The 22,574-nt window shown below is 36.6% G+C and overlaps 1 protein-coding gene across 1 annotated transcript in view; it reads right to left on the bottom strand.

Moving 5' to 3' along the window:
* The window catches only part of ZNF804A (zinc finger protein 804A), a 187,471-nt gene that overhangs the window by 18,133 nt on the left and 146,764 nt on the right, over positions 1-22,574 (bottom strand). Inside the window, exon 2 of the mRNA XM_081142873.1 lies at positions 4,729-4,872. Within this exon, the coding sequence (XP_080998999.1) occupies positions 4,729-4,872 (144 nt within the window). The remainder of the gene's footprint in view (positions 1-4,728; positions 4,873-22,574) is intronic.

Here is a 22,574-nt window from a genome sequence, read left to right on the forward strand (position 1 = left end):
CATTTCTTTAACAATTGTTCTGGAATAAGAAGAGGCATACTTTGGTGATGCATCTATATTATAGAAGCATGCAATAGGTCATCGGATGGCAACCTAAGTAGCAACCTCATGACCCTTGGTATCTCCACTCTCCTTTTCAACCCTGGCCTCATATTATAATCAACTGGGAAGCTTCAAACATAGATGTATGCCATGGACCTATACCAGAGTCTGAGATTACTATTCTTTAAAGCTTTTCTGGGAATTCTAATATTCAGCTGAAATGAAAGTTTCTTCATTTTATACCATCTTCACCTCCTACCACAGAAAACCAAAATACTGATGTCTTAATTTCTAGAGAGGCCAGGAGAATCTTGAAATGTATCATAAGACAATTCTCTGAGCAGATAATTTAAGATTTGACTCTTGATCTGATTAGGAGATAAAAATTTGATTTTCAGGATGCTCAAAGCTAAGTACTACTCCCAATTTCCCACATTATGTTAATCTTAGATATTAAAAATTTTTTAAATCAATTTTCTTCTTAAAATCTTTATTTGGTTAAGAGTAATTCCCAGAATCTGTCTCAAAATTACTTTTTAGAAAAAAGAATTATAAATCAATCTGTATAATAGAAAGTATATAATAAATCTATAAACTATTTCCCAAAATAGACATAGTCTCATAATATATATTCAAGTATCATCATTAACTTAGTATAATAAATATAAAATAGTAAAATAAAATGATACAATTTTATTTGATGCCATCAACCAAGTCATTATGTGGCATACAAGAAAAATATGCAGGGTGGGGCAAAAGTAGGTTTACAGTTGTGAGTACATGAAACAGAATATTCTTTTCTATTATTTGTTAATTATTATATTATTTCCATACAAACTATAAACCTACTTTTGGCCCACCCTGTACTTCCAAGAGTTAATAAATAATCATTACAATAAAAATAAAGATACAGCACTTGGGCTCAAAATGGTTTTCTTATAGTTATTGTTGTGTTGTTTAACAAAAATGAAAATTTTAGTGGTAGCAAACACAAAGGTGTAGAGAAATTTTTTTTATTGGCTTATAATGCAAAATTTACACATAGGTAAATTTCTCTACTATAGTCTTTATTAAAACTTTTTTTTTTTTTGGCATAATTATGTTTGGATAACATAGATCAGGAACCTCCATTTAAAGATGCAGTATTCTTCACCTACCCTGAAGATTGATTGACTCAACAGACAGCCATCAACCTAATAAATTTCAAGAATAGACAAAATCTTCAGTTTAATTCTATCAAATCATGGCTTTGAATTGAAATGTAAATACAATACAGTTCTATCATTAAGTAGATGTGTGTGTTAGTGTGTGTGTACAGTCATTTTTGGGGGGTCAAGGAGATTCTTTGTGAGAAAACTGCATGTTCTTCCCATGTTTCAATCCTCAAAAATGGTTTAAAAGATAACACATTACCTTTAAGAAACTGCTTAAATTTGTCTAGAATTGGAGTTTCGGTGCATCAAAAACTGTATGAAAATTCATACTCTTTGATTTAAGATTTCCATTCATAAAGAGCTATGATGAGCAGATAGCAAACATGTTCACTGCCTTGCCATTTATAAGAGAAAAAAAGTGTTTTAAAGTGTAACAACAGGAGAATAGTAAAACAAATTGTGAGGTGTTTAGAGGAAAAAAAATTAAGAGTACAATTAGACTGAAATGCGTATCACAAAAGAAAATCTCAGGGATATTTGAAATGAATTAAATTATGAATTGTTTTATCTGTATCTTATATTTTCTTATTAACCTTTAAATATTACCCTGCGGATAGAAATGTATACCCAAATCTCAAGAAGTGATTCATTTCTCAAGTATCAGATTAGTGAACAGAAGCTTAAATTATTAGGAAGCGTTCAAATTTGAGACTAAAGCTGCTTCATTTTTATGGCTATACAAGTTCCTGCAGCAACAGCAAATTCCAACAACCTGGCCTGAGTGTGACTTCCTCTGGAGCAGAAAAAAACAGCGCACCAAAAAGCACAGAATCTTGACCTGCTGGGCCAAGGTCACTTTAGTGCCTTTGGGAGATATTTCAGCCACACTGAAGCGCCAATCAAAATGTTTGAGGGGTAGCAGCTATAAGGCAATCATTCCCTTTTCTATCATAGCATCAGTATGACAAATCTCTTATAGTGAAAATAACTTTGAATTGCCACAGGCTGACAGGTGAGAGGACAGACACAGTGTGGCTCTAGTTTAAGGGCAAATGAACAGGTGAAAGAGTTTAGAGGAAAATCTTTTCTTTTTACCTGATGCTGAGTTTTCCACTTTTTTAAAAAATATCAATGACTAGAATTCAGAATGACATAACTTCACTAGAAACTATTCTAACCTTTTTGTATGAGAGAATCACTTAGAAAATATGGAATTAAATAACTATTGATTATTTAGGGCTAAGCATACAGACCCTAACTATGTATCATATGTGATGATATAGAATTCTTGAATTTTAGATCCAGAAAGGCCAATAAAACCATCTAGTCTAAACCCTTGGTGCATGCAGAATTGGAGTCCTGGGAAGGAGAAGATGGAAAGATACAGAGAGAAGACTGACCGTTGCCAGACAGGAGTGGGGCTGGGGAACTGGGTGAAAGAGGTAAAGGGGTTCAGAAGTGCAAACTGGCAGTTACAAATCAGTCATGGGAATGTAAAGTAAAGCATAGGGAATCTAGTTAAACTACTGCGATAACGATGTATGGGGCCAGTTGGGCACTGGAAACATATTGGGAGGGGAACACTATGCAAAGTATATGATTGTTTAATCACTAAGCTGTACAACTAAAACCAATACAAAATAAAACTGAAAGAAAAAAATCTACAAAGCTTTTCCTATACCAGAAGTTCATAATGGAGCCTGCCCCAGGTACTCAGGTATCTTGATTTCAAATGCATTCAAATACACATATAAATGTATGTTTATGTAGTTTCAAAATGTATTTAAGTATATGATTTTAAATCTTTTCAGCTACTATGACGTCATCTCATGTTAAACTAATCAATTAAGACCCTGCTGTCTACCAGAGTTCATGGTGATTTAGAGGGTGTATCTGTCTCTAGGGTCTGATGTTGCTGGGTATTATCAAAAGTAACTCTCTGGACTTCAAAATAACAATCTAGATCCTGCCTGAATTCCCCTAGCTTATCTGTGGGCGGTGTGTAGTATCCTAACTTCACTAAAAATATGGAACTGGAAAGGACCTTGTGATCATCTAAGTGAATTTGATCTTATAGCACCTATGGCTGAATGAAGCAAAGGATGGTAATAGCTGATAATATATTCTTAAAACACACATATGAACACCCATTTCCAAGTACCTAGTTTACACAATGAAACAAATATGTAATAACATATTGCGTTTTTAGGTACTTGGAAAAAAAATCAGAGGAACAACTTTTAAGATGTACCATATCAGGAACAATACTCCAGCATCAATTTATAAAACAAATTCAAGGAAATACAGAATGAAATTGATACTACTTCCTGATGGATTTTAATGTATCAAGCAATAATGTAGGCAGGTGTTTGCCTTTTTATGCAAGAAAGTGAATGATATTTCCATCCAAACCTTCCCCTTAACTGATGTGCCAGTGGATCTACCAACAGGAAATAGAAAGGCAAGGACAGGCCTTTTAATGTGCATTAATTAGCGATGTATGCAAGTGAAGACTACCTTACAACAGCCTCCCTAAGCACAGTTTTGTTGCCGTGAGAGAATGAAAGGAATCACAGCAAAAGAAAATATATACAGTTGGTTCATAAGCACTTACTGTGATCATTTCTCCCTACTCTTTCCTACTTATGCTAAATAACTCTAACATTAATCAAAAGTTACTGCAAGTTTGCAAGTTAAATATGTATCTTTTTTTAAAACCAACCAAAATGATATGTGGATGATATTTGTGAGTGACGGCTAAAAAGCAATGGGTCATTGGGGAGAAAAAGGGACATCTGTAATATTTTAAACAAAGATAAAAATAAATAAATAAAAAGAGAAAATATCTATAAATTGATAACTAAGACTGCTAGACTGCTGTATCAAGTCAGTGTGCTAAGCAACATGGAAGTTACACTGTAAAGTGTATGAGAAAATGGAATCTGTATTAATAACTTCACTTCTGAAATCATCACTAGTTTAAACTCATTTTTACAGAGTACCGAAAAAAATCAATCTTGAATTTACAATTGACAGGAAAATGAAAATAATATTAAAATAAACTAAATTATACACATATTAAGTATTTATTTAACCAATAACCCTGGTTATTTTTAGCATCCCAATTTTTTTCGTGATTTATGGGTAGTTAAAATGTCAAATGCTTTATGTAAAGAACTATAAATAAATTCATTTATATTTGATAAATGTCATTAGCTGATTAAAATACTTAAAAAATTATAATATGAATATATTTAGTAGACACCAACCTATAGAATATAATTTTCAAAATATTGCCAATCATAAAAGGCAACTAAATGGTATTTCTTTGTATTAATTTTTTATTTCAGTCTTTACATTGGTGCTTTTATTTTAAGTCTTTTGCTATGTCATCAAATCCTCACCTCAAAATATCTTTCAAAATGTATAACAAAGAGTAAATAAATAAAAATATCTTATTCATATAGTCTGCACAATTCAAATTATTACAAAAGTTCAGAAATACCTTTTTTTTTGGACATTTCTTACTTACCTGTTTGTGAGCATGGTCGTATGAATTAATGTGATTATCAAACTCCTGATGCTTATAATACTGCTTGTCACAGAGTTCACAGTAAAAATTGGCCTTCAGATCTTCTAGAGCTTTTGCTATGGTGTTCTCCTTCTCAGCATAATCCTTAAAAATAAAATTTCAAAGAAGGAAGCAATTAGCTCTCCGCTGAGTTTATTTTGTTTAGATGGTTGTCAACTAGTATAATAGAGTAAGAAACATAATTTAGCAGATAACCAGAGCAATAAAGCAAATACCAACAAACCATATTAAAAGAAAGAAATTATGAGTTAAAGAAAAGATTAACAGAAGCAGCCAAAATAAGTGATAAGAATAGAAGAAATATCAGAGGCAGCCAAAATAAGTGATAAGAAGAATAGAAGAAATATCAAGAAGAAATGCAAACCATAGAAACAGAAGCCCTTGCTTGGACAAGTTGCTATGCTGTGATAGCACAGGAAAAAAAGGAAAATTATATAGCTATGTTGACTCAACTGTCAGTTTCTGGCAATGGCTTAGTTAACATAAAACATCTAACTAAATTCTGAACAAGTCTAAAATGTGTCTTGTTTGACCAAGTCCATATGGATACATCAACATTCAAGTTTGGTGTTTGTGTTTGCTTGTTTGTTTCCTTAACTATCTATATAGTAACATATTCATCACAACTAGATTTCATTTGACTAATGTTTTCATCTCGACTCACATCAATTTAGGTTGAACTTTCAAATATTCTCTAGTCTTCAAAAAGTAGGATTCCTTTCTGCCAGTTCTTTACCTAAACTGAAGATGATTTAACTGTATAAGCAGATTGCTTCCATCATAAATAAAGATGGCTACATAATCAAACCCTGGAAAAGATGAAAACTGTAGTCACTTATCATTAGCTTTCATTTACAAAACAGAAAATAGCAAAATATTTGACTGTTGCTTTTAGGTTTCCTTAAATCTAAATCTACTTGCTATTTCATGCCTCCTTAAATGTTAACATTGCCAGACATGAATAAATTTTACATGTTGAAACACTGTCCAAGACTTTCACTGAAATGCTGATATGAAGACCTAAATTTCAATCCCTACCACAGAATATATTATGTTTCTAATTTACATATTCTCTCACACTCAGCTCCTTCAAAATCCAAAATAACTACGTATCTAAGTCTTTTATATGTTACTATGAAATTCTCTCAGACACTGGGATGTGGAGATGAAGTGACACAGTCCTCTCTGTGGCAGTGGCAATTGTCCCTTTATCAAATATAGAGACTAGAAATCACTCACAGTTTGAAGGTTTAAAATATTTCTACAAAATTTAAAAGTGGTTTACTAACTATACTGTGTATTTGTGTACACATCTCATATCATAATGTGCACCATGATTTGTTTGTATACCTTGTAGTAAACCTTTTAGTAATGGATAAATACATTTTCCATAATCTATAAATGCACTGTCCACTTTAAAGACAATGATCTATTGTTAGGTTTTATTAGTTTTATCAACTGCATAGAAAGAAGAGATAAAATGCAAAATCATTGAAATTGTTACAAGATTCCATCAATTTCAAGAATTATTTACCATTTCTTGGCAGGTTTGTGGAATATTCTCTATTTTTTGATGATGTCCAATATGTTAAAAATGTTAGCTTATAAACAGCTAATGAAAATGAGTCATATATATATAAACTGCTTAAAGATTTTATAAAATCTTTAAAATCTTTTGTGGATTAGCCAATTTAAATGAAACAAAAATTAAGTACTATGAGTTCATGGCTAAAATGTGCTAAGCAGAGATAAAATTCCAGTCAATATGAATAATACTGGCAACAATTTTTGGTTAAAGCTAAATTACTTCTCCAAACAATATTCCTGAATAGCAATTTCTTTGCAAACTAGTTGATTTCCCCCATTAATTATAGTTTAAGGTAAGCTATTTCCTCTTTTTAAATGTTTGGTTATTGCTTATTATGGTGTAAGTTTATTTTTCCTCCTAAGTTTGATACTTCTCCAGAGAAGCAATAATTGTTTCCTACTTATTCTTTTATTTTTATTTTTTTTTAAATATATCTTTATTGATTTCAGGGAGAGGAAGGAGATGGGGAGAGAGAGAGAAACATCAATGATGAGAGTCATTGATCAGCTGCCTCCTGCACGCCCCCTGCTGGGGATCGAGACCGCAGCCCAGGCGTGTGCCCTGACCGGGAATCAAACCTCAATCTTGGATCCTAGATCAGTGCTCAGCTGCTGAGCCATGCCCTGCCGGGCCCTGTTTACTCTTTACAAAAGCGGGCAATCTTTGAATAAAGCAAACTGACATTCTTAGGAAAAGCACATTCTTCAGAAACAGCCTCCACCTAGATTTGAGAAAAAAACAAATCTGAAAGTAATAGCTCACGTTTATTCAGGGCTTGTTTAGGGTCAGTCTCTGAATATGAGTTTATATGTATTAACTCATTTACTTCTGATTAAAATTATAGCAATGTTTATTCTAGACATCTCCTAATTCTACATTTGTTGAAGCTAAATAACCTGGTCCACAGCATTTCCTTATGTTTAAACTTTTAAGCACATAAGGAAGCAGAGAGAACAGTATAATAACCAGTCAGCTTCAACAGTGATCAACTCCAGGCCAACCTTGTTTTATCTTATCTTAGCTTATCTCATACCCTCTCCTCTGCCCAAGATAATTTTTAAGGAAACTCCCAAGTTATCTGTAAATCTTTCAGTAAGTATCTATAAAATAGGACACTTTAAAATCATCGCAAAATTGATAAACCAATATCAGACCTAAACAAACAAAAACAATAAAAATCAATCATTCCTTAGTATCATAAAAAGTCCAGTGTGTTCAAGGAACTATAATTATCCAATATTTTAAATTAGTTTGTTCCAAACAGGATTCAAATGAGTATATTACCATTATCTGAAGTTTCTTAATCTCTTTTTTCCATAGATCTCCTCTATTTTTGTTTTATTTCTTATTAAAAGTTTATTTTCCAGAGAAATTTTAAATTATACTTTACGTCTTGGGGGAAAAAAACGTTCAGAAGTATAGAACTATTACAAGAATATGGCAATAAACTCTTGTATAACTTTCATTTAAATAAAATCATTATTAACATTTTGACATCTGTTTGTTCTCTTGCTTTCTGTCTATCTCTTTCTGTATGATATTAAAAGGAACATAGGCTTGTGGAAGCTTAGGCTCCAATCGCTTACACAGTAAGAAACATGTTTGGGCTAGAACTTTCAAGTTGATGTGAACTGCAATGAGGAGTCGGATGTATTATAAAATATGTTGGTAGAATAGAAGAACTGGTTATTGTATGTGTATCATAAGGCAAAGGAGTCCTGTGCATTGTCATTGATTTTACATTTTTAAAATGTATGTAAACAAAATCAAATCAGCTCTCGTTAGACTGACGTGCCCCGATGTCCCACGGCCCTTCTTGTCCCCCGCTGTGGATAATATTGGAAGAGGCACTGACTGACATTACAAAGCACAATAATACATATTCATCACAGCCATCTCACTGCAGAAGGTAAGACACACATTTGGATAACATGAAGAAGGAACACAGATACTCATATATGTCAACCCCAAATTTCCCACCTTGGTCTGGCAAAGTCATTTTGTTCAACTACGTACACAGTTTCTATAATGTCTGCCTGAGTGGGCTGGCAGAAAGTGAAGGGCAAAGGGACAGCTGCTAACAACTCTGCAGGCCATCCAAACCCGTCACACTTTACATGCATCCAAAAGGAGTAAAGAAAAGGCAGAGAGCAGCATACAACGCCAAAGTTATAAAGCCAAGAATTTTTTAATATAAAGTTGTGCAGTGCAAATTTTTTCTTTCTTTTCTTTTTGATCAGTAAATTGAGACAAAAAAGCTGACAGTTTACCCACAGTTTCAGGGCCATTCAGCCCACCCCATATTACAAATAAATAATATGAAAGTTGGACTTTAAAGGGAGAACAATTTCTATTTCAAAATGATGGCTTTAGTATGACATGTGGTATGCAATGATGCTCAGCCTCTCTCTCTCTTTTTTAAAATTTATCTTTATTGTTAAAAGCACTACAGGTGTCCCATTTCCCCCCCCCCAACTGATGCCCTCCACCTCGCTCCCACCCTCTCCCCAGGCCTTCACCCCGTCATTGTCCATGTCCAGGGTTATGCATATATGCATATAAGTTCTTTGGTCAATCTCCTCTTACCCTCCAACCCCCTTCCCTTTTTCCTCTGAAATATGATCGTCTGTCGCATGCGTCAATGTCTCTGGATCCACTTAGTTTGTCAGATTCTTTTGTTCATTACCTTCTTCTTAAAGAAGACCCTTCAACATTTCACATAGTACTGGTCTGGTGGTTATGAACTCCTTTAGCTTTTCCTTGTCTGAAAGCTCTTTATCTGACCTCCAATTCTAAATGATAGCTTTGCTGGGTAGAGCAATGTTGGTTTTAGATCCTCGTTTTTTATCACTTTGAATATTTCTTGCCACTCCCTTCTGGCCTGCAAGGTTTCTGTTGAGAAAGCAGCTGACAGTCAAATAGGTGCTCCCTTGTAGGTAACTAATTGCTTTTCTCTTGCTGCTTTTAAGATTCTCTCTTTGTCTTTAACCTTTGGCATTTTAATTATGATGTGTCTTGCTGTGGGCCTCTTTGGGTTCCTCTTATTTGGGACTCTCTGTGCTTCCTGGACTTGTAAGTCTATTTCTTTCCCCGGGTAGGGGAAGTCTTTTGTCATTATTTTTTCAAAGAGGTTTTCAATTTCTTGGTCTCTTTCTTCTCCTTCTGGTATCCTAATAATATGAATGTTGGGCCTCTTGAAGTTGTCCCAGAGGCTCCTTATACTATTTTCATATTTCTGGATTCTTTTTTCTTTTTTCTCTTCTGGTTGGGTGCTTTTTGTTTCCTCATGTTCCAAATTGCTGATTTGATTCTCAGCGCCCTCTACTGTTGATTCCCTGTAAATTATTCTTCATTTCAGTTCATGTAGCTTTCATTTCTGATAGGTATTTTATTAGGTCATCGATGGTTTCACTTGTTTTTGTAAAAGTCTTACTAATATCCTTGAGCATCCTTATAAACAAAATTCTGTTAGCTTTCTTGGTTCTATTTCATTTAGTTCCTTTTCTGGAGATTTCTTTTGTTCTTTCTTTTGTTACCTGTTTCTTTGCCTCCACATTTTGGCTGCTTCCAGGTGTTTGTTTCTGTGTATTAGGTAGAGCTGCTATGTCTCCTGGAATTGGTAGAGTGGTTTGTGTAGTAGGTGTTCTGTAGGGTCCAGTGGCTCAGCCTCCTCAGTGACCTGAACTGGGCCTTCTAGGTGGTCCCCTGTATGGGCTGTGTGCACTGTCCTGTTGTAGTTGAGTCTTGGTTGCTGTTGGCATCATTGGGAGGAATTGACCCCCAGGCCAATCAGCTGTGAGGACCAGCTGCAACTACAGTCAAAGAGCTGCTGTGCTGGAGATAGCTCTGTGGAGCAGGATTTACTTCAGTGGAGCTTTGGTGTTCATCAAATGCTCCCCTGGAGTGTGTCATTCGTGGATGTGGTAGGGTTGTAATCCAGCATGGTAGAGTCTGACCAACAGGTGCACTGTCTCTGGGGCCTCCTACGAGGTGCAAAGTCAGCCTGTGCCAGTGCCTTGCCCAGGGCCACCCAGCATGAGCTACACAGCAAACCATAGTTGGCTGCTACTTGTGCTGGGCTTGGAGGGGTCCAGGAGAGGCCAAGCTATGAGCCAGTGCAGGCTACCGCTAGTGCCAGGTCTGGGGCCACTTTTCAAGCTGAATGGGGCACATTGCTGCTTGTTTGAGAGATTTTAGGAAAGTCCTAAGCATGAGGCTCGACAGGCCACTTGCACAGAAAATCCACTGGAAATGGCTTGGATGAGCCTGCAGGTGGGGAGGGGCGGGCCTCCGGGAATCAAGGGGCGGGGCCAAAGGTTCGAGTCAGGTGCTGGCGATTCAAATATGGCACCTGACTGCCCGGTATTTGCAGGGAGGACTCACCAAAGGAGCAATGGCCTCTGCCAGCTCTTCTGCTTGGGAGGAAGCTGCCCCTCCACCTCTCTGCTGGGGCTCCCACAGCCTCTGCGACCCTCAGCGACAGTCCCTGTTGGTTTCACAGCCCGAGGTTGTGGCGACTTTTCTTTTCGGCCCTGGAGCCCTTGGCTAGGGGCCTGCTGTGGGGCTGGGACGCCTCCCTCCTCCCTCCTCCGAGAAACCTCTGCCACGGAGATTCGCTCCGGGGTTTAACCCAAGGCACCGGGTGTGGGCCCGCAGCCGAGTCTCTGGGATTCAGCCCCAGTCTGCCTGCGTCCCTGCCCCTCCTCCTGCTCTCGGTGCTTCTTCAGCTCCCTGTTTGTGGGGCTTCTGTTCAGCCAGATCTCAGGAGGCTCTGAGTGACGGTGGTTCTGTATTTTAGTTGTAATTTTGACGTGGTTGCGGGAGGCGGCGGGTGCAGCTGTTGCCAACACCGCCATCTGGTTTCTCCCAGGTTCTGTGTATTTTCTTTGATGCTCAGCCTCTCTTAAAAGGCACCATAACTTGTTGCACTGGAGGAACCTTCCCTGAGGAATGTGAGCTCCATGAGGGGAGGGATTTGCACCTGTTTTATTTACTGCTCTATCTCTAGCCTTCTGGAGTCCAGTTTTAGCAGACACTCAACAAATAATAATAGAAAATATTAGCACTGTCTTTTTTATTTTGCATGTATATAAAAAGCAAACAGAACAGAAAGAAGCACTGTGGGATATATAATATAATCAGAATAGTTGTGCTCATGCTTGGTTTGTGATACACAGTCATGTGGAGAACACCTCTAGAGCTAATACCAAGTTATGCCATATACAATTTGTCATTGCTAAATAATAGCTGTAATATACGTTACATCTTGATCTTTCTGCTAGAAACTTTCCTTAAAGTAGTTAAAATTGAAAAGCTATAAATAGATAAGGCACTGTTAACAGACAATTATTTTCAATGCTAAGAATTAACATTTGCATGTAATTAACACAAAATACTTTGGAAAGTCTCTCTTTCTCTCTTTCCTATCAGTCCTTCGAGAATAAAAGCATCCTTGTTATTTATGTGCAATATAAATTTTATTAGAAGTTCTTTAGAAACAGGAAGTAAAAAGCCTTTGTTAAATTTTGATTGAAATACAAAGATTAATCAAAGAAGAGATGTCAAAACTTCATTTAGAGAGCTAAGGCCTACATTTCCTATAAGTAGTACACATCTTCTGGGCCATATGCTTTGTGCCAGTCATTACCTAAGTGACTGGTTCAGAAAGGGTCTCCAGCAGCTGCATGTTACTATCTGACTGCATTTGGCCCCAGTCCCTGTCAAAACATTTTTCCCTTTCCTGTGCAGGGGCTTCTCTGACTCATGATACCAGAGCATATGGGATCCCTCTCAGCACTAAGAAATGCACAACCCACAAGGGCTGAGGAATCAATGTCATATAAGTCCCCTTCGGCCACTGTGGAAGGTAAGAACTCAAGGTTAAATATTTCCTCTTTTACTTGTCAGACAGACATTTTCTGAGACACCCTTCCCTTCTAAGATTCCCCGGCCCCTCCCAGCGAGATGGAGCACCAATTACTTATAATAGTGGAAATCACTTATCCTTGTATTAGTTTCATTAATTTCATTAATTTTCATTTCTGGAACTTTACTTTCACTTCCTAAGTAAACTACCTGCACAGAAGCCTTTATCCTGGGCTTGACTTTAAGAAGAACTAGGCTAAGGTGACAAGTGTTTTAGTGTTTTCTATGAATGTCTTGCTGACAAGCTACATTTTCTATAATACTTTAAAACGATATTATTCTTTAGTTCAAAACTCTTTCAAAGTCCCCCATCTTTATTAGAATAAATGTACAATGACCTACAATTCCTCTTCTACCTGGTACCTGACTACAACTCTGCCATCAACTTCTTTTGTTGTTGTTTTTTAATTTATCTTTATTGTTGAAAATATTACAGATGCCCTCTTTTTCCTTCATTGACCCCTTCTACACCGCCCCCCCCCCCCCGCCCAAGGCCTTCATCACACTTTTGTCTGTGTCCTTGGGTTATGCATATGTGCATATAAATTCTTTGGTTAATCTCTCCCCACCCCTTGCCCACCCACCCCAGCCAGCCTTCCCTCTGCGATTCGCCATCACCTTCTATCTTTCGCTCTTTCCTTTATCCCACTCTGCTTTAGGCACCTTTATTTTCTTAACATTTCTGAAGCTCTCTTAGCTATGCACCCACTTGGACTCTTGACCTTGTTATTTACTCTCCCTGCAGTGTTCTTACACCAGATGTTTGCAGGAAACATTCGTTCACTCCCAGCAGAACTCTGATAAATGGTATTTCCTCAAAAAATGACTTCCCTATAATCCTACTAGAAGGGAGACACCTTATGTGCTCTGCTTCCTTTCCCTCCTGTTTCTTTCGTTTTAATGTAAAAAAGAAAAGGCTCACTCAGGGAGAAAACAGATATAGGGCACCTTTGGGCAGTGGAGTCTGAGAGCTACATGAACAACAAGGAAGCTTGTGGAAGAACTGATATGAGACTTTATCTGGTTTAAATCCTTTCCCTATTAGGCAACAGGGCAACCATCTCTGGGTGGTAAAAGGCTGTGTTTCAAATATATAGCATTCTGTTCTGAAGGGCTAAGTTCTGTGATCTCAAAGGCTAAAGAATGTACAATAAGATGATGTTGAGGAATATAGGGGACAACTAAGGGTTGAGTCAGAAAGTCACATTTCATCAAAAGTCACAGGTGCATTGAACAGCTTTATAATAAAAAATGTACATTTAAATGTGAGATGTTTTTGAAAGGATTTCACAGAAAAGCAAACTCATCTGCACCACCCTCAAAGGTGAAGGCAGAGTCTGAATAGTGAAAAGGTTGTGTATTGAATATCATTTTATGGGAAACTGGTGAGCTAAACCAAGTGCAAGCTAACAGCAAGCATAGAGTATAACTTAAAAAACACATTTACAAGAATTGGAGCAAATAAAGTTATTTCTCAAAATTGATAACTTTTTTCAGAATTAATTCCAAAGCAAGAGAGTTCATTCACATGGTTTTATCTATTTCTATTCTGTGATTATTTAGCTGACAACCACTGCAAACCACTGGATATAGTTTCTACCTTAAAACCTGTTCACATAAAAGAAAGACTGACCCCCGAGCCCAGCTGTCAGGACTGATCACAGTCTTGTCTGTCTCACTGGGCTATCCTCATCATGAGGGGGATGCATCTTTGGAGGCATCTGTTTATTTTTTCATCCATGGATCCTACAGGAATACCTAGCCTGTGACTACTACTTGTTAGACTCTTTGCTTAATTTAAGCCAATATTTAGTACAACCTGAGAGGATACAAGGAGACTGAGTAAGACTTTTCCCTTCAGTTTTGTAAAGACATGAAGGACAGCACGTATTAGTATCTGGCTAATTTAACATAGTAATTTCACATTGTTATGCAGTCTGCCTGTGCATAAAGTAAGACTAGGAGGGATTGCACTTTCGAGACAAGCCAGAAAAAAATACATCAGCTTTCGTATGAATGGTAGCAGAGGTATGTAGGATTCTAGTTCGTATATAAAAAATCATACATACAATTCCAACAGGGGGATTCTATACTGATAGATTCTGCAAGGAGTTCCAGTGTAGAATATGAGTTGCAGTAATTTAGGAAAATTGTTTCAGTTTAGAAATCTCTTGAATTTACAGGCAGCAACCATTTTTTCTGAGAGGTAGAAAGGAGGCATGTGGTGATCTGATACATATTTGTTACTGTCTCAGCTGTAACAGTAATCTAGGGTAAGAAAGAGCAGTTTCTCTAGTAAATTGTCTCACTGGTTATCCTAGCTTGAGTTTTCCCATAAATACACACTAGATAAGGAGCTGATTGTAAGCGATGTATTTGAGATCTCAGGAAACACTGGGAGAGGACTGGCAAACAGAGAACAGGAAGCTGACAAGCAGTTCTGGTTTAGCTCTGACATGGACAGGGCTTGAAAGTCATCCTCTTGTTCTTACAACAAGAACTATGAAAAATGAAAAATCAATTATTTTTCTTGGAACTCTCATCAAACAGAGGTCACAGGGTCAAACATCATCTCAAAACCTGGAGAGATAGGAACAGTCAGAAATGTAGCAACTGATACCTACTTACTTGATTTAAAAACTGGTGGAGCAGTGAACTGGCTTGAATTCTTTTTTAAAAAATTTAATTTAACTTTTTCTAGCCCCATTTATCCCCCCATACCCTCTTCCACCTCCACAACCCACCCTCCCCCATTCCCTGCAATCACCACACTGTTGTCCTTGTGATTTATTTATTTATTTTTCCTTTTTCGGTCAAACCCTCCAGCCTCCCACCCCTCAGCCTCCCCACCCCTCAGCGGTCAGCCTGCCCTCTGTGTATGTGGGTTGAACTCTTAACTGTTGACACTGACGAACTGCTGACTATGGTCTAGTATGTGAAACATGAACTCTTGGTGGCTGTACCTCGGAAAGACCCCAAAACACTTTTGTAGGCTTTTCTTTCATAAACCCCACCAGAGTCTCACGATGGTAATCTGTAGAAAGAGTTCCTCATGTCCCTGGAAGTTAGATGGGAAGAAGTACTATTGTGAAATTAAACAAGAGTGTCCTCTATAACTGAGGTCCACTCCTGCAGGAGAGGGTATTTCCACATCTCAATTCAAAGACCTTATTCTAGCCAAGGAAAGTAATTTACTTTCCATACAGTCTTTCTGTCTCACCTAAGTCATAGGGGCAACACTGTCAACAGGGGTCATGGCTTCAAGAAAAGAGTAGAAATTCTATAGCCAAAGAATGGAGTAGGGGCCTGGAGGAGAGAGAGAAAAAAAGAAGCTATGCCCCAGTAGAAACACATATGACAGTCGTAACACTGAGACACAGACACATTAAAAGGCTATGGAATGTTTCCTCTCCCCTACGCTTTACCAACCTAGCCATAAGGCTCCAGGATAACAGTGTCCTGGAACTGAAATAGTTGCACAATTCATACTCTCCCTGTGGAGGTGCATATACTGGAGACAAAGTTAAAAGGACAAACACAATCAAGGACACTAGAGAAATTTTGAGCCTCTTGTTCATATAGCTACGGAAAACCTTAGCTACAGCCCGACACCTAGACAGATTAACAAAAATACAGTAAAGGTCTTCTATCTCGGTACCTATTACCTTATACATGTCCAGATTTCAACAAAAAATTACAAAGCATTCTAAAAGGTAAGAAAGTAAAAATAGGTTTGAAGAGAAAAGAGAAGCACTAGAAAGAGGCTCAGATCTCAGAGGCTGCACAGAGATTGAAATTATCAAGAGGGAATTAAAAATAACTGTAACTAATGTATGAATGGCTCTAATGGATAAGGTGGACAACTTGCAGGAATAGAAGAGGTATTCAGACAGAGGGAAGTTCTAAGAAATAATCAAAAGAACATGATAGAAATAAAAAACACTTTGACTGAAATGAAGAATTCCTTCAGTAGACCCATCCGTAGACACAGTGCACCTGCGGACAGAATCAGTGAACTTGAAGGTGTTTCAATATAATCTTACCAAGATGAAATGCAAAGAGGATGGGAGGAAGAAAAGAAACAATAAGAACATCCTAGAACTATGGCATAATATTGAAAGTTATAACATGTATTTGGAATACCAGGAGGAGAAGAGAGAGAGAATAAAGTGAAAAAAATAATTGAAGTAATAATGGTTGAAAATTTTCCTAAATTAATAACAAACCCAAGCCATATATATATGTATATATATATATATATATATACATATATATACACACACACACACACACACACACATACTCAGAGAACATCAAAATAATATGTATAATACAACAACAAATACCTAGCCATATTATATTTATATAGCAGAAAACTAAAGACAAAGAGAAAAATCTTGAATTCAGATTTTAAAACAGAAAAAAAGCAAACTTATGGAGAAATAAGGATAATTACAACAAAGTTTTCATTAGAAACCATGCAAATCAGAAGACAATGGTTTGAAATATGTAAAATGTTGAAAGACAAAACAAAACCCAAACAAAAATTCAAAAGCAAACAATTTATACCTAGCAAAGTTATACCTCAAAGTGAAGTAGACATAGACTTTCTCATAAACAAAAACGGAGCGAATTCATCACCACAAATCTACCCTGCAAGAATTGTTAAAAGTTCTATATGAAGAAAATGATATAAGCAAACTGTTAGAGAATGAATAAATTAAAGTGATTATATATTTTTAACTTAAATTTATTGGGGTGACATTGGTTGTGGTATATAAGTGTTATCATAATTAAGATCTCTAAACAAAGGCCATGGTGGGAGCACAGTGGTACACACATTTTTCTGTGGAGGGAATCAGTAGAGTCTTTCAAAATAATGCCTAATTCATTGAAAACCGAATAGGTGTCAGTAGGTTTAAAAAGGGTGTAGTGAGTTTTATATTAAGGAAGAGTAATTACTTATAAAAGTGAAATATTAAGCTTTTGAAAAATTGCAAGTCATTTGGTGTGGCTGGGGAATTTGGTGCATTTTTCCTGGGTAGAGAATGAAATAGGAATGGAGTTAAGAATGGAAGCAAAGAGACTAGTTAGGACAATATTTTCCAGGTGGGAAAAGGCTATATCCTCAATGAAAAGAACAACAACTAGAGCAGAGATGATGGGAAGGCACTGGAAGACTTGAGATGGCACCATAGGACACTGTGACTGATGAAATGAAGCATACAGAAGACACCAGTTCCAGTTGAGTGATGGTGACAGAGGCCCGGTTCTCCCACAACGGTGAGTGATTGGGAGGTAAGAGAGCATATATCCTGATAACTTCCTTTGAAAGGGAAAGATATTAGCTACTCACTTCTGGAATGACTACTCTCAAATCTGTGAGATTGCTCTCAAGTTTTGTAACAAGACAAATTTCTTAGAGCTTAGATATGTTTTCTGACTTTTACTCAGATTTACTTCCCTTCAATTATGTTTTCTTATAAGTCAGTTCTTATTCTTTGTTTTCACTGTTAAATATTTTAAATATAGCATAATACAATAGGTTAAAAACTTCAGAACTACTGTTTTATTATTACATAATAATGAAATTAAAAAGACATATTAAACACTGTAAAAAAAACAAAGTACCCTGAAGCTTGTTATACCCATTTTTCCATCGAGTTACTTGGGCTGAAATGGTCCATGACTAAATTCAACAAGTGCTACTTAGAGGCCAAGGTGGTATTTTGAATTAGATGAGAAATATGTATATTTTATATTACTGCATTCTGGGAAGGGTGGATCTAGGAAGCTTTGCATATTTATTAAAATATGTATTACTCAAAAAGTTGGCACTTGGAAGAGGACTGATAAGATGAGCACCTAAATGTGTAATGGAAAAGATGGATTCCTGATTAATTTTAGAAGAGTTCTACTACTTCCTAAAGTTATACATTTCTTTCATGCTTTCTTTCTTTCTTTTTTGTTTTTAGTTCCTGGCTACAAAATCAAACTGTCTTGCTGAGAACAAAATAAGGTAAAATAATAGCCCTTAAAACTTTTACCTTTATGCATTATTAGAAAATATTTTCTCAAAAAACAAGCATGACACTGTAGGTGTCACATCACAGGAGTTCCCAGGCACCCTGCAAAGATCATAATGCAATCACAGCTTCCATAATAAGGGGAACAATATATGGAGACCTGCTCTCCCTCCCATTTGTGCCAGCAGGCTCTGCCCTTTGGCTAATTCTGCTTTGTCTTGAACTCCGAATGGGAGTGATAGTCTGTGCATTTGACACGTTGTTAGCACAGCAGGGAAAGCCCATTTGGAAATAATCATATGTTTCAAGTATCCAAAAGAAAAGGGATATTTTGCAAAGAGAAACATTTTAACTTGAAAAACTTTCAACTAAATTTGGGTGAAGAAAACGCAATGAGGAAGGAAAGAGCATGAGCATGTATTGACTGCCACAAATGAGCACTACACTCAAATTATCTCGGTGCTGACAATATTAATCCTTAGTTTAACATTATTAGCCCCATCTTGCATATGATGAAAACAAGACTAGAGGGGTTAGGATAACTGCCCTGAGATCTTATACCATGTAATGGTGGGTCCGACTTTTAGTTGGCTTTTTCTAAGTTGCCACCTAACCCTGACGGTGTTCTCCATCAGACAAGTCAATAGTGGCCTAAAAGAATTAACACAAAAAAGAAAAAAATACACACACACACACACACACACACACACACACATATATGAAACACAGATTTTAAAAGAAATTAAAAGTTTAAGAATAAGGCATTTTTTGTTAAGATATGAACTTAGTTAAAATTCAAATACATTATACTGATAATGCAAAAACACTTAATCCTGTCTTTTAATTTTAATGTATGACTATTGGCCAGTCTGTATATTTCAGGGAGATGCCATTTTATTTTTATTAACCCTCATCCAAGGATATTTTTTCCATTGCTTTTTAGAGAGAGTGGAAGGGGGGGGGAGAGAGAGAGAAAGAGAGGGAGAGAAGAGAGAAACAACAATGTGAGAAAGACATCAACTGGTTGTGAGGATCGAGCCTCCGACTGAGGTACGTGCCCTTGGCCGGAATCACACCAGGGGCCCTTCAGTCCTGGGGCTGACGCTCCAACCACTGAACCAAACCTGCCAGGGCAGGAGGGTGCCATTTTAAATAACGTTTATACAGGCTATGCAAATGCTACACCAAAACTAACGCAAAGCTCAAGTAGATCATCAATGTCGTTTCGCCCAGCCATTGTAAGCTGTTAAACTCATGAATATAATGTATCATAACTTGTAAGGGCATTAATTCGAGCGTAGAAACAGTATGATGACTCAGGAGCATGCATAAAATGTAGCTGTAATGAAACATTAAATACTCAGAAACCTAAGCATATACGTTCTTTTTTACAGGCAAAAGGAAAGAAACCATTATTTGTACAACTGATCCTGGAAAATATATGGAGTTTGTATGATGCTGTCTTTTAAATGCCGTCTTTTAAAAGTTAATCAAAGTGTAGTAAGAGAATATCACTTTAAAATACGGAATTAGAATTCTGTTTAGTAAAATAGCAGTATTTACTTAGACTGTACTTTGATGGATTATCTGTGGTGAAAAAAGAAGTATCGTTCCCACCACCCTCCCTCTGCATTCCCAGAATGGGCCAGGGAGAGGAAAAGTCAGGGATGAATCAGAAGGACACTTGACTTGGGGTGGTGAACACACAAAACAATACACAGATGATGTTTTATAGAATTGTACATCTGAAAGCTATATAATTTTACTAACCAATGCCACCCCAATAAATTCAATAAAAAAGAAAAAAACAAACAAACATTGCAGACAGAGACAAAAGGAATGAATTGCTTTACCTGAAGGAGTTGAGAAATTTCACTTTTCTGTAGCTCTTGGAAAGAAATATAGAGGGATAAATGGGAAAAATACATGAAAGATGGGGCAGAAATTTCACTGAGACGATTAGATGACAGGGTTCCAAGAGAAAATATGTACAGAGAGAAAATCATGGAGGCCAAGCTAAGTTAAAATCCTTTATGGGGGGGGGGGGGATGGAATTTTCAATTGTTCACTTGCAACATGATCTCCCAATCTTTAATAAAATTCTCCTGGAAACATGGTCAAGGCATGGTGGTATTTCAGGAGTAGTCTACCATGGTCTACGTGTGAATGACAAGGTCAGAGAAGCGGAGCTACTAGATGTTGAAGCTAGTGCAGAAGACAGGAAGCAGAATGAGACATAACTGCGAGAAATGCTCCTTTAGAAAGCAACGGCGTGTGAGGCGGTGGTGATGGTGGTGGTGTATGGTGTGTGTTGAGGAAAGAACCCATTGCTAGGTTTCTTTGCCATACAGAGGGGTCATTACAGATTTTTGTTCTGATTTTTACGAAAAGAAAGAATTATCCTAGGACATTGGAGGACTTAAAAGACGTGAAGAATTTGACACTTGTATTACAAATGATGTTTCTAATTTAGAATATGAATTTCAATCCAGTTTTAAATATGTTATTTCCTAATAATTAGACGTATAAGTTTGATTTTTAAACTCATTCACATGATGAATAACAGGTAATAGTTAAATCCGAAGTCTCATTTCCTCCTGTAAATTATATATAAACTAGCTTTATTCATAGATTAGACAGCAAGTTTAAATAGGTGTATCCAGAGAGACCACCATAATATTATGAAGATTCTCATTAGGTTGCATTCAGAACCGTATAGACAGACCTACACACAAGTTCATGGGACTCAAGTATCAGTGGAAGAGGTCAGATAGAGTCCTTCAGTTTAAGTTTTTTTGTTTTTGTTTTTTAATTGAATTTATTGGGATGATGTTGGTTCACCAAATCATATAGGCTTCAAGTGTATAACTCAATAAAACATCATCTGCACACTGCATTGTGTGCCAGTCACCTCAAGCAAAGTCTCTCTGTCCCCATTTCCCCGCCCTGCCCACCTCCACCTAGCCCTCTCCCCGCTTCCCTCTGGCTATCACCACACTATTGTCTGTGTCTATCTGTTATGTATATATGTTTTTTTGGTTAATCCCTTCACCTTCAGGCCATTTTTCTTAAAGCATATTTTACTGAGAACTGATGAAGGATAATTATTCCAAGACAGGAAAAATCTCAAAATTCTCCAACTATCACAGAGTAGAGTTTTATTATTTTTTTTTGTTATGAAATTAGTTATATATATTGAATATCCTAGATTAGAATACATATTATTCAAAAATCTCATGAAGTCATTATCTAGTGCATTAGGTGCTGCTGAATTTTTTAAAAAGTACATTAAATTCTAGACACTATGTTCTTTCTTTTGGCACTTCCAAAATTATTATGTGATATAGTCACTTTTTAAAGATAGATCAGCCTACTTCTAGCTTCTCTGTTCTGTGAAATAGTTAAGTGAGTTGTGAGTATCCTGTTGATAAAGAAATATAACATTATCAGCCCTAGATTAATATTTTACTTCAGAAAATACATTTTAAATTTATAATAACATTTTTAAATGTGAAAATATGCAATTTAGCACTGGGTCCAGATTTTAAATTACGTGAGTCACTAAAAATTTATTTTAATGTAATGATATTATATACCAGTGTAATAAATCACTATGATGCTATTAAAATGGTGATGCGCATTTATTCGCTGAAAAGTACAGCCATAGCACGGTTTCATTCATTGACATTCATACATACATGCAGAGGTGCCCATCGAGATTTGTTTACAGCGCTGTGTTTGTGCTTTAGTGTTGTGGCAGTTTTAGGTTAGGTTTACATTTTTCCTTGTTTTTAAAAAAATACTACTTAAATTATTTAGTAAGCATATATGCTTTAAAAAATGACACTAGTTTGATTAACAAAATAAGAGTGATACACTTCAGTGATCCATGATCCGAAAGTTATAGGGATTTGAGAAGGAAATGACCATGTAGCCTACACATAACCTTCAGCCTAGATGGATCTGTCACATCACTGGCTGAAGTTTTATACTCTAGTTTTCTATTGGGGGGGGGGAGGGATATTTTGAAAACAACGTTTTAAATTTCTAGGAAATATAATACGCAGGCATTTTAAGGAAAAAAGTGGTGAATTGCCTAGTCAATATTGAAAGAGAAAATGCCTTTGTTTTTTATTTAAAAAACCCCTACAAAACCCTAGAATGCTACTGAAGACCTGGTGGCAGAATATGGCTGCACTTTGATAGAGGCATCCATCAGGTTCATATTCATGCTATAGGACAAACCA

The sequence above is a fragment of the Miniopterus schreibersii genome (assembly GCF_964146895.1).
Source record: "Miniopterus schreibersii genome assembly, chromosome: 7".
Taxonomy (NCBI): Eukaryota; Metazoa; Chordata; class Mammalia; order Chiroptera; family Miniopteridae; genus Miniopterus; species Miniopterus schreibersii.